Here is a 13,260-nt window from a genome sequence, read left to right on the forward strand (position 1 = left end):
GCTGGGTACTGTGGCTGCTACATCAGTATTAACTGATCTTCCATCCACTGGATGGAATATCATGGGACAACTTCTCATGTACTTCCTGGGTGGCTACGCTACAATTCCAAAGTGGTCTTAACTGTTATGGTACCTCATGCTGAGACACAGCTGTGTTGCCTTCTCATCAAACTCCTCTAAGCCCATCATTAAACACCATTCCCCATTAGCTTCACCTGAAAAAAGACAATGCAGAAATGAAAGGAAACTCACTCAGAAACAGAGGAGACAAAGCAGGTGGTAGAAACATGACCTTCCTTCATGAGGTCAAATAGCTTTATTGTGATTAAGCACTACAATACAGTATATATCCATAAAAAAACTCTATAGTGTATATAAATTATTCCTTCCATTCAGTAATTCTCTTTTTGTTTTCAATTTTTTTTTCATTTCCATTACAGCTTTGGTACAATGTGATTTTATTATATTTTTAAATACTTTTAGCTTCACAAACTCAACACAAAGTACAAAACTAATCCGAATCGGGGATATTACAATCTACACAGTGGTGTTCAGTGGTAGGAAAAAATCTTACCTCAATGAATTCATGTCACTAGCTAAGCTATAAAGGCATACCTAGCAGACATGACAAAAATATGCACCATTAACCAGCAAACATTTTTTTTTCAAAATTTATTTTACTTTTCTTTTTTTTTTTTTACAGGTTTTTCCAGCAGCAAATCACTTGAGCATTGTCAGTACTCGTGTCCTCAACTGATTTTTCTGTTGTGTTCCTCTTCATTTGAAGGCCATGATTTATTTGTCAAATAATGCACCTCTATCCTCATAAATCTAAGCCACAGTGTCAGTACTTGACCTGCCACCCTGCATTGTTGATGCTTGCACAGTTTGTCCTGCAGCTGGCAGAAATAACTGGAACGTTATTGGAGGGGCAGTGTGGGGCAATCAACCGGAGGTTGTTCTGTGGGGCAGGAGGTATGACATTACAGTAGACAGGCATTCCAGTGGCTGTAAGTGTTCCTTGACCTGATTGATTAGGTAGCATGATTGGTTGTTGATATGATTGTTGCGGCAATCCTTGAGAACCCTGGGTCATTGGCACCTAGGCAGGAATATGGAAAGACGTAGGGGAAAAAAAGATAGCAATTACTAAGCAAGTTAAAGTAGGCTTCCAGTATCCCTACATTCCTTCTAGCTGAATTTGAGTATACTGTATGTTCTGCCAAAATGTGCTATTTTTGCTGCTCAGAACTCTTCTCATCTCTAAGGATTTTTTTGTTACAGAAGGTTTTAAAGAGAATTCCCTCTGCTTTTAGGCCTAGAAAGTGTCTCTGTCATGACCTAGTAGAATATGCATTACCATGATACTGGGGAACAGTGCAAACAGAAGACTCAACCCTAGTATATCTAGGCCATCTAAAAGGTCTAAACCTTTAACTTGATCATTAACCTTTAAAACACGTTCTCCATATTATAATTCTGAAGATGTAAGAGGAAAATTTTACCCATAAGCAATTCCCCCATTTCCATCTGTGTCATTGAAGTGTTTTCAAAGAAGCTGAGGGAAAAGGGGAATGGCTGCTCAATCAGTGCAATCTATTAAAATGAATTAGATGTCATTTAGTTTCTTAACTTTCCAGAGGGACCAGTAGGAAGAGTAAGCACAGGCCACCTCTCATATGCGCTTGGCATAACTCACGGAAACTAGGTAGAAAGGTTGGGAAATAAGTCTGGGTAACTTACGGACTTGGTAAAAATCAAGCCACTGCCTTCCCTCTCCCCAGAACCCAATAAACAATAATCCATCTGGCTACAGCTTGTTATAGAAGACATGGTGAGATCCTTGGCAGGAGTCTCCACAGATGAGTAATTTTTAACTGGATCAGGCAAAGCCCTCAACTTCATTACAGGAAACAGTACTGCACTGGCAAAAAAGAGAAGAAATGAACAATGTTCTTATATTTTTTAAAATTAATTTTCTTCACAGGAAGAAGTCTAATTCCTTCGTTCTTTGTGACATTACCCTCACTGCAGGCTGTAATAAATAGTTCATTTGAAGCATTCCAAAATCAGAACGAAAGTCAGGAGTACTAAAACATATAAATAGGAAGTAAAGAAACTGACTTAGAAGCGTATTCATCAGAAGGCTTCCTGCCACACACTACCCAAATGAAGATATATATATAAGGGCACTGTGTGATGCAAAAACTTAATTAAATTAAGCATTCTCCAAGAAAAAACATCTTTCCTTACAGCTCCTAAGTACCTGATAAGACGACATGGCTGGATACTGCACCATCATGCCTTGCACCTGATTCCCCTGTTGATTATTCATCAGGTTCTGGCTTTGGGGCGGCTGCTGCATTCCCATGAGACCCTGGAACCCCTGCTGCTGGCTCGGCAGGACAGGCTGGTAACCTGGAAGAGGAAAGACATCTTCAAATACCCTGTTGCTTGTAGGGGCAAAATTGTAACAGTTCTAAGGTACAGCAAATGATCCCATCGTTTATACCCACATTAGTTAAAAAGTTACTTGTTCCTGTAGAAATGTTACTGGAAATGAAAACTGAAGTGCAATAAACAAGTGCCATGAGCTGGCAGCCATAGCAAACTGACCTGAGTGGGCACCACATTCTCCTTTATGCTTTTTGACACTGTGGCAGAGACCACCTGGAGGACTGTCTGACTGCAGCACAGGGCTGTAAAGCCCTCAAGAGACACAGGATGCTACTGTCTTTTGGCTACTTCCTCAGAGGCAAAACTCCCAACAACTTCAAGGACACCAGCATTTGGCATTCTTGGTCTAACCTGACAATTTCCTTCAGGTCACATTTCTTACCTTACCCTCTTACCTTCCTTGTAATGCAGCTCCCTAGCTCAATATAGACAGAGAAGCCTTTATTTAATCAAGAAGAACACCTCTTTACACACACTTGCTCTCACTTGCAAGGTTTTTTATGCAATTAGAGCATATTAAGGGTGATAATCCACTGTACTATTTTCATGTGTGTCAAAGTAAGGAAAATAATAAATTAGGAAGTATCGTCTCCATTGCTTGTTAGGAACACTGCACTGCTGATGCTTCTGTTTTAAACTGTGACTAATTCTGTGCTCAAAGTCACCACAAAATTGCAGATTTTCTGCTGGGATGGGTCCTCTAGGACTAACAGAGAAATGGGCAAAGATGGGATGATCTAGAGAGCCAAGCCGCTGATGAGGCAGCAGTGCGGATGGGAAGGCAAGCACAAATAAAAAATTGCTCAGCAGCAATGCAAATTTGCCTGGGAATGAGCCTAGACAGATGGAACTGGGCTGGTTGGGTGATGGTGATATTTAGCAATTAAGAACTTCACAGTAAAAGCAGGAAAGGAAAGGAATATGCAGAAAGATACTGCCCTTGAAAAATGTGGCCAGACATAGGTATGATAAATCTATGAATAATTTCTCCTTAACACATTCTGTGTTCTTTAGCACCCATATTTTTAACATGCAGTTATGCAGTGCAGTATTAACTCTGTAGTGATGTTTTTACCATAAGCATATTTCAGACAAAGAACTACCAGAAGGAACAACTCTGTGTCATCTTTATATGAAAAAATTGTGTCTCATCTACTCAATTTATATTCATGAATACAGTACCTAGTTCAATATACTTCACAAGTGAAAACCATCATCTGGATATTTCTTCATTATGTAAGAGAAATAAAGTAACAAATGTCTGTTTCTGCTGGTCTATTGTCAGTTGATAGCCTTCCTTCTAAATCTGTTCTTATGCCAGGGAAATGTTGAGATTTCTGGTCAAGTATTTGGCATTAAAGATGCTATTCCAGAGATTAATGTCTCCAGTCAACTGAGCAAAATTTAAAAAAAAAAATCCGTGAGTGATTAACTTGGCTGGGATATAGCATTAAACTTCTCCCAAACTCACCAGATTATTATACATTCAGATTTGCTCTTTTCCTATGCCCAAACACTGTGTCAGCATATTTTTAGTCATAAAAATTACCAACATCAGAACTGCTGTAACTGAGTCTACAGAAGGCTTATACAGCAATAATAAAATTGCAAGTTCTCTTCTGCTCCAGTACACCAATTATGGGGGGGGAGGGGATAGAGGATAGAAATAAAAAATTTAGCATTACTCTTCTGGTATTTGCAGGACTAGAAGTTAAGTAGAGGGGTGTCAACTGACAGCAGAAACAGTAACACAAAATTCATCTCCTCTCACCTCCAGTTGTTAAAGTTAAATCCCAGAAGTGTAAAGAACCATAGATGGATAGTGAGCCAGGGTTCAAGTGACACTTCTGTGGAATGTAATCCAACACTGGACTTGGGCTCAGAGAACTGGATTGTAATGCACCAGCACAGGGTGGCAAACTGGTGCTCTGCAGAGACAGACAGACACCACTGGGGCCAAGTAGAAAGCAGCCCTTCTGTTATCTCTACTAAATATGATGGCATTAACATTACTTTTGTGAGACTACTGCAAATGCCCTGCTATGTGTTTAAATACACAGCTCTCTCTTCACTTCACCTTTGTGTTCCATATTCTCCAAATATGACAGATTTATGACCCAGTGCAGACATGACTATCAAACTGAAACAAAAAAATCATGGAAAAGCTGAAGTAGCTACCTGTGTGATGAATGTATTGGCATGATCTCCTCGGGATATTACAAAAACAGAGTCATAGAATGGGTTTGGTTGGAAGGGACCTATAAGACCATCTAGTTCAAATGACACACAGACACACACAAATACCTAGCCCTGAAAAATCTCCTCTGTACTGGGAAGCAATGCTTAGTACATGGCATAACCACTCCAGGTTTAAGGTACAGAAATATGAAAAGGAGACAGGCTGAAGAGCTGAGGTCCACTGGGCTATGCATTAATATTTCAACAATCTTATTCCAACACTCTTCAAAGACTTTAGTGATTTCTCCTGACCACAGAAGATGTGCCTCCTCACCCCTGGCCCAACCTGCAGAGTACATCCTCCCTGAAAGTGAGAATAAGACCTTTTTCCTACTCCTTGTCTAAGCCATTTGCAATGCTCTGACCACACAGAAAAGCCCCAATACAAACATTTCACATGCACTCTAACATACTTCCATTTTGATTAGATGGGAACAAATTCAGGTTGTATCCTGAATCAACTTCGAATTTATGAGAATGTAAGTCCCTTCTTTGTCCAGAAGGAGGTACTCTTGAATATTTAATGCCCTGACTTGTTAGTAGAAATGGGGATGTTTAAGAAGTTTACTGGCCTGTGTGTATCTTTGCAAAGATGCTGATTGTCATCTCTTCTTTACTTAATATTCATGGACTTTTTTTTTTTTATGATCAGTACCGTTTGGAATTAAATGAAGCTATGGAAGTCAGACTGTGCTGTAGAACCCAGTATAGCATTTAGTCAAAACCCAGCATCTTCTTCAAGGTTCTGCACCTAAATAAAGCCACTTTATTTTACCTGAAAGCCCTTTATTATGCTAAATACATGAAGCAAGATGCAGGTTTGTCCATTCTTTTGAACCTAAAAACATGACAAGGTACAAAAGTATATTCCAACATTACAGAGGAGGTAGCAAATATTAAAAAGTGGATCAATTTTTTTATCTACAACAAGCTTTATAAGCAAGAAAAAAATGCTGTGACAAAACAAAAAAGCCAATATCCATTCTGCTACATGGCTTCTGTTTCAGCACAAATTAAAGTAGAACAATTGGCAAAGTGGCAATCCATTAGGAGAAGAAGTTGTTAATTTCAGAAACCAGCTGTACTGAATTTCCTATCACTGCAGCCCAAATTCTCCATGTAATATTTGAAACAGGTCCTCCAGTGTTTACTGGATGTAGACATCTTTGTAAATTTCTGCACTCTGGCCAGGAAAAATAATGGAGGTGGGAGAATTGAGACTAACATCAACCTTTTAGCACTGTTTGTGAAACTATATACCTGCTTTTTTTTTTCCTCAGGGACAGACTACCAGAGAATGCCATTCCAACAAAATTACTTATTTTGTACACACACAGCAGAGTCTTAAACTACGTCATGCTTTTCATGTGCTATTTTTCATTGACATGGAAATAATACTGTATTCTCAAAAGTCTTGAAAACTGACTGCGGTGCATAAGAAACCAGGCATTACTGGGCAGAGGTGGATATTTTGGAGCTACACAGGTGTAAGAAAAGTGAGAACAGGAAGTGGCAACATGCTTATGCAGCAATAGTTTTCTTTGCACTTGCTATTTTGCCCATTAGCTTTCATACTCCATGAAGAGTAATCCTTAAAAGCCTCTTTACAGTCCCCTGAGAACATACATACGTGGGTTATTTTCTAATGGCAGTACACATCAGATGAACCATCCTATTACTGCAAGCTCCAGGGCCTCTTTACTGCAATTATATCATCCTGCTCTATGTTATCTCTGCTACAAAGGAGGATTTTTTTAAATCGGGGCAAACATGAGAGACATTGTTAAACAATCAGGGGAACAAATCGTGCACAGAATTTCAACGAATGCCTCAGAGGAAAGATGAGCCTTGGATTCCAGCTGAAATGGAAGAGGCTGTCATATCATCAAGGTAATTCTCTGAACCTTTACAGCCTGCCTCACCATGCTAAAAGTCATCTAACTTAAACATCCCAGGGGAGAAAGACTGAATGAAAGACACACAAATGTTTCAATTGCCGAATGAGGCTATGCAGCTCAAAAGACAAAATGCAGCAGTTTTACACCTTTTCTGGTAGTGACACCCAGAGCTGCAATTAAAGCATGTTTGGTGCTCTCCTGGCCTCAGCATACATCCTTCATGAATGGCACATTCATGTTGGGAGGGACTGTTTCATTGCTCATTTCAGGTTTGAAGCATGTGCTACCAATGTTGGGAACATGTGTATCAGCACTGTGGGTGGAGTGTGAGTCCCTGAACTGCAAATCTTATTGTACTCTTTCCATTTGAACAGACTCCTTGCATCCATGCCCATCCAATGCAAACACATACACTTATAGTGCTTTTCATGTAGCATGATTTGAGAGCTTACCTGCTCCCTTTCTGCTTTACTCAGTGTAACACCACCTGAAATTCAGATACCTCAGCAATGTACTGCAATGGCTTAGGCAAGCTAAGTCCAAAAGGAAGTTAAAAGAGAAACCTCAAGCAGAGGTAACTGGGTTGGGTGGAATGCTGCACAGAATCTGGGTGTGCTCCTGCCTGCTCTGTGCAGTGCCTTTCTGGTGCCCTATGCCATCCTCCCTTTCCTTTCTCCTCAATCCCCCTGTATAGACCAGTTCAGCCCCTGCAACAACTGCCAGGAGCACTGGGAAGAGACTGAATTTGAGCTCACATGAAAAAGCCAAGGAGAACAAGCACCAACTCTTGGTGTGGACCCTGTGAAGCATTTGAAAATATTTTAACAGCAAATTCGGCACACAGAAGGTGCTTACATTGTCAGAAGGCTCCTCAAAACTGATAAGAGCTGAGAACCAAGGTGAAAACATGATCCTTCTGGTCAGGAAGCACATCTCTTTCTGAAAGGCTTAATGAGCTCACTCTGCTCAACTTATTCAAAAGAAAAATAAGTACTTGCAAATAGATAGTTGTGCTGGTTTTGGCCAGGGTAGAATTAATTTCCTTTCTAGTAGCTAGTACGGGATGAAGTTTTGGCTTTGTGCTGCAAAGTGTGTCGATAACTCAGGGATATTTTAGTTACTGCTGAGTGGTGCTTACTCAGACTCTCTGCTTCTCACACCATCCCATCAGCAAGGAGGCTGGGAGTGAACAAAGAATTTGGGAGGAGACACAGGTGAACAAAGGAATATCCCATGCCATATGACAACATGCTCAGCATATAAAGCTGAAGCAAGGAGAGAGTGGGGAATGCTCAGAGTGGGCATTTTCTTCCTGAATAACTCTTAAGTGTGAAGGAGCCCTGTTTTCCTGGGGGTGGCTGAACACCTGTCTGCCCATGGGAAGTGGTGAATGTTTCTTTGTTTTGCTTTGCTTGCACACACAGCTTCTGGTTTCCCTATTAAACTGTCTTTATCTCAATCCATGAGTTTGCTCATTTTTAATTTTCTGATTCTCTTCTCTGTGCAGCTGGGGAGAGCAATAAGCAGCTGCATGGAGCTGAGTTGCTGCTGAGGTTAAACCGTAACAATAGTTCTTGAACAGACCAGAAAAATGGTCTAATAAAATGACATGTCTGGAAGATAAACCTAGAACTTTATGGATTAGAAAAAAAATTCAAAGTTTCATCAGACCCTGTAATTAACAAGGAGGCAACTTGCTGAGACTGGAAGAACTTTTGTATCACTTAAAACCTCTAAAATGAGGATGGACATTTTGCTAGAAGATATTAATCTGTTTAATAAGTAGTTCTGGTAATAAAAATGATCAGAATGTGCTCATTGTCCAGAATTAGTCAGACCATTAAATTACACATTCCATATTTGAAATACTTAGGAAAAGGTTAGCCAGTTAACTCTTAACATTTTTCCCGCCTCCCAAGCAAAAGGACTGATCTTTTGCATATGAGACAGGATCCTGTTCCCTCTCCTCCCTTTTATCACAGGCTGGCAATGCCAACACAGTTCATTCCACAGGCAGAGTTCACCTGTGGATATTCTAAGGGATATTTCTGGCCTATTTTAGTTTAATTTGCACGGGCTGGAGTAGTGCTCAGCAGACTTTGTAGACTGAAGAATATGGTTGGTATCTATTCCCACAATTTTACTAGGCTACATTCTCCTTTGCTTTTTGAAATAAGCTATGGGCAAAGTATTAAAGTGGATGGATGAAGCTTTTACTTTCTAATAATACAAATTCAAAATGCCCATGATTAAGTTATAATCAGAGAAGAAAAAATGTTATTGTAGAACTACAATTCACTCACAGATACATTGGTATATTTGGTATAAAGTTTTTGACAACTTTCTTTTTTACCAAAAGCTCTGAGCTGGTTCATCCCCAAGTATTTGCAAAATTGGAAGGAGGAAAAAATTGAAGCAAGCTGTTCAGCAAGACTGAACACTGTCTTAGAACCACAAAATGGAATCACAGAATTGAATCACAAAATTGCTTAGGGTGGAAAAGACCTCTAAAATCGCCAAGTCCACCCATTGCTCTAACACTGCCACATCAACCACTAAACCACGCCCCTAAGCATCCCAAAGAATCTTTGGATTCTCAAATAGACCCTGAAGGTTATCTGTAAAACAGGAGGAAAGCCAGCCTAATTGGGGACTCTTGCATAGGACAATTGGCCAAGTTGAGGGAGCCACATAATGAGCACAAGTGAGAGCAGGCATTCCAGGCAAGTGTTTCTGGCAGCCAGAACAAAGCCCTTCTTGTTTCAGAGGTCCATCAGTCCCTCCTGACTTTGTGTGAGATATTTAAGTACTGGACTGCATCCAGGTGTTTCACCTCCTAGGTGGACATTGTAACACCATCCCTATGCACTGCTTCCTCTAGAGCAGTGCTGCTCCAAGGCACTGTGTTCTTGCTGGCTTCTCATGTCCAGGTGTGATGTGTTAGAATTGGGTGCCCAATCACCTGAGGAAAGGGTTTGGGGTTTTTTTCCATTATGCAGTTGACCATTATCTGTTAAGTTTCAGTGCAAACGATGGACTAAACTGCCATGGAATGTAAAATTAATCTTTAAATTTAAGCTAATTTTTATTTTAATCTCACTCCAAAGTGTCTGCAGTTTGGAAGACTCACACAGAAGACACATTAATTAAGGTCTACCTCCTGGTGTTATTTTCTGTGTGAGTCTGAAGATTTAAACTGCATCTTGTGCAGCTGAAATTCAAACCACTTTGTAAACAATTTTGTAGTTGAAGCCTGGATCTAAAATCCAAAGCACACTGCAAAGCAAATTGGCTGCAGTTGGTCTATCCATTCCTACTGTGCTTTCTCTCTGGAATACACAAAGAAATGTCTTGACCTAGTAAGATATTTCAGCTTTATATTCTACTTGAAAACATCACAGATAATTTCTGGGTGTGAACTGGACACCATGTGAGCTAGAAGGACAAGTACCTAATACCTGAATGCTAAAATTCCATCCCTTTCCCCTCAAAACACAAGACCATGCAATTATTTTACTTAGTTTTCACACACATTCAAAGGGGGAAAAAAACAAACAAGAATACCTATGCCTGAAGTAAGGAAGTCTTAAGAAGCAACAGAAAAGGTATTGAGGTATGAGGTAGCACATAAAATAGCACATGTCAAAAACCACAGCAGCGCCCAGACTCATTTTGCCCATGGCACTTGGCAAGTTCAGATCCTCCAAAAACAAGAGAAGCCTTTTAACACAAGTTTGGCTTCTTTTGTTTCAGGTAAAAGCACATCCCACTCCAACAGTACAGCTTGAAGGGGAAACTATGGGTTATTATGTTAGATTTGTTTTCAAAATTTTAAACTAATGGCATTGATTCTTTCAAGTTTGTGAGATCAAAACAATTTTTAGCTAATGGCACTCCAGCTACACTCACTGGAAACACATAACACGGCAAATGTATTCCTAAAGTGATTACAATGACAGCGACTCGAATAATTCTCTGCAGAGCTGAGTTTATAAAACTGCAGGATGTTGAACTTTGAGTCTTGAAACATAATTGCTGCCAGAACAGCAGCTCTGAGTCCCTAAATTGGCCATAGCTTTGCAAAAAACACATTCATGCTTCCCAAACCTGGTAACAGACCAAGAGCCACATTTGTTGTCAGACTCACACACAAAGAGCCATATTCAGCTGCATTAAGAAACTCAACAAGATGTATATGCATCAAAGATATGAGCCAGTAAGATTTATTATCACAAGAAAAAAAATCCTGGATAAAAGAAGCTGGACTGTCTTCCCCCCACTTCTTTCTCTCTCTAGTTTACAAAGCTAAAAATCCCATGAAGGTAATAGCTAAACATCCAGCTTCAGAAGAAGAAATAAAACTGCAGAAATAAATTTCCTGCAATTTTGAATTATTCCAGAGCAACCTATTTGCTGGATTTAGTAAAAACTGCTGATGAAAATAGTGTGCTACACTAGGTTGTTGATTTGGGTTTTTGTGGTTTTTTTTGGTTTTTTTTTTTTTTTTTTTTTTTTTTTTTTGGTTTTGGTTTTTTTTTGTTTTTTTTCCTGGTTTTTTGTGGATAACAATTCTGAAGTCGCCCACGTAGCAAGTTCCTCTAGGATCTACCCAGGGGAATTACCCCTCCTTGTCCTCTTGCTTTATTCTTCCTCAAAAAGCTCTATGAAATCTTGGTTTTACTTGTTTTGCAACTCCCGGGGCTGGAAGAAGCCCTAAGCACAGAGCATCTGAAGCATTGATAGTTTCATGTGCTACTCAAGACAATGCTGCCAACTGGGGGCATTTCTTCACTGCTAACAAAATGGAAAAAAAAAATGTTAGGGAAATAACACAACTTCCCTGGAAAACCAAACCCTCCTGTCCAAAAGATGTGCAGGTTCAGAGCCTCAAAAACATACTTTTTAACTCTGCTTTTCCTATATAAACTAAAAAAAGGTACATTTTTACAAAAGCCAAGATAGAATGCTTTTTGCATAGGTTTTTCTGGAGAATAGTCACTGCATAAAACAAATGACTTCACCTGGGAGGTAGAAAGCCTCCTGTTGGGGTGATTTAGACTATGGCAATGAGAAATGATGGAAATAACACCACATATCACACTGTAAGATTTGGCACTTCTTATATGTCAAAGAAATATCCATTACCTTTTACCCATTCTTTTACCTTTTTTCTATGATGCTAAGTTCCAACCTCAAAATGGGGAATAGCATTCTCTTTTAATAAAAATTAATATGCATGCTCGCTGTCCCATGGGTGAAAAAATTGGTTGCAAAGAGTGCTGAACTTCTATTTAGTGCCTTCTACTCCATAATCCAAGCAATTACCTTTAGGGCAAACACGCAAAATCATGTGTGAATTGAATTTATGAATTACCTAAAGATGCATATCCACCCCTCAGTTACGTTTCCACACCTGAACAGAGTTGGTTTAAAACTATGTGACTTCACTACTGAGTAAAAAGGCCCAGACATGTAAGAGGTATGATTAAATACTTTCATTATATACCTAATGAAATCACATACTGTAACATCTTTTGAGACTAAAATTTTAATTAAGGCAGGCTGGCATTTTGGGTTTTTTTGTCCCCCTCATATTCCAGGGGAACAGCAGGTAAGGTCAAAGAAAAAGCTTATGTGATAAAATTGTGGGAGAGTGCTCCTGGGAGACCTGGCATTATTAACGAGAACATGAAGAAGGGCACAGCTGAACAGTTCAAAGATAAATTACTGCATTCAGTTTACTTTTTGCTATTAATTGGAGAACCTGAGAGAGCTGTTATTTGACAAGAATTGTATATAAACAGGCATCAAAAAGAGCTTGAATGGATACAAATACAGGAGACTCGAGGCTCGAGAAATGTTTTTTGTCAGTTTAAAATCTGTATCCATTCCTTTACTTCTCTATACAAAGGATTTTCAAATTATAGGGACAGCTTTAGGAAGAACTTGCTACTAGTAAGTGGCTTGATGCTGAAAATAAACCTGTTCTTTCTAAAAACCTAAACCCATGTATTTATATGACACTTTAATCACTTATTTTATTTCCTTTCCAATACCCATTTATTTTACGTTTTGAGACCTTTTAGTACTCTTCCTGCTCTTCAAAAACTATGATAAATATTTCTTGCTCTTCTCCTTCAAGATAAATCTAAAGAGAGGGGCACTTCTTACAGACATGGCATATTACTCAAAGCTTCTGAAAGATTCTGAAAATTCTATTTTTAAGACAAATCCTTTTATCTCACTTCAGTGAAAAAAATACAGGGAACAGCCAGCTGCAATCCAAAATAATTGCAACACAATAATGCAGGGCTCCATTACAGCAGCCTAATTCCGGTAAAGCAGCTGATCCAGGATCTTGGCACTTGCCCAGGCCCTGGAGCCTGACTTAAATGCATTAACCCAAAGCATGTGCAGCTGTTTTTGTAATCTGAGCCTTCTGCATTTTACTGGAGACCAAGAAAGAAGAAAAAAAAAAAAAAAAAAGAAAAAAAAGAAGTCACCCAGCTAGCAAATGACAGGATCAACAGCTCTGGAGAAACGAGCTGTGGGCAGCATTTCCCCTTGGCCAGTACCATGAGTAAGGGTTTACACTGGAGTGTTGCAGATGCCCAAAGCCAGCTGAGGTTCCTGCAGGGAGGGTACTACAGGACCTGGGAGGACACTA

The 13,260-nt window shown here is 39.5% G+C and overlaps 1 protein-coding gene across 12 annotated transcripts in view; it reads right to left on the reverse strand.

The window, feature by feature from the left end:
- Positions 1 to 280: 280 nt before the first annotated feature.
- The window catches only part of ARPP21 (cAMP regulated phosphoprotein 21), a 105,087-nt gene continuing 92,107 nt past the window's right edge, over positions 281 to 13,260 (reverse strand). For all 12 annotated transcript variants that reach the window (XM_054631375.2, XM_054631426.2, XM_054631418.2 and 9 more), the window contains 2 exons: positions 2,267 to 2,418; positions 281 to 1,102 (listed from right to left, as the gene is read on the reverse strand). In XM_054631375.2, the coding sequence (XP_054487350.2) occupies positions 845 to 1,102; positions 2,267 to 2,418 (410 nt within the window). In that variant the 3' untranslated portion in view covers positions 281 to 844. The remainder of the gene's footprint in view (positions 1,103 to 2,266; positions 2,419 to 13,260) is intronic.

The sequence above is a fragment of the Agelaius phoeniceus genome, chromosome 1 (assembly GCF_051311805.1).
Source record: "Agelaius phoeniceus isolate bAgePho1 chromosome 1, bAgePho1.hap1, whole genome shotgun sequence".
Taxonomy (NCBI): Eukaryota; Metazoa; Chordata; class Aves; order Passeriformes; family Icteridae; genus Agelaius; species Agelaius phoeniceus.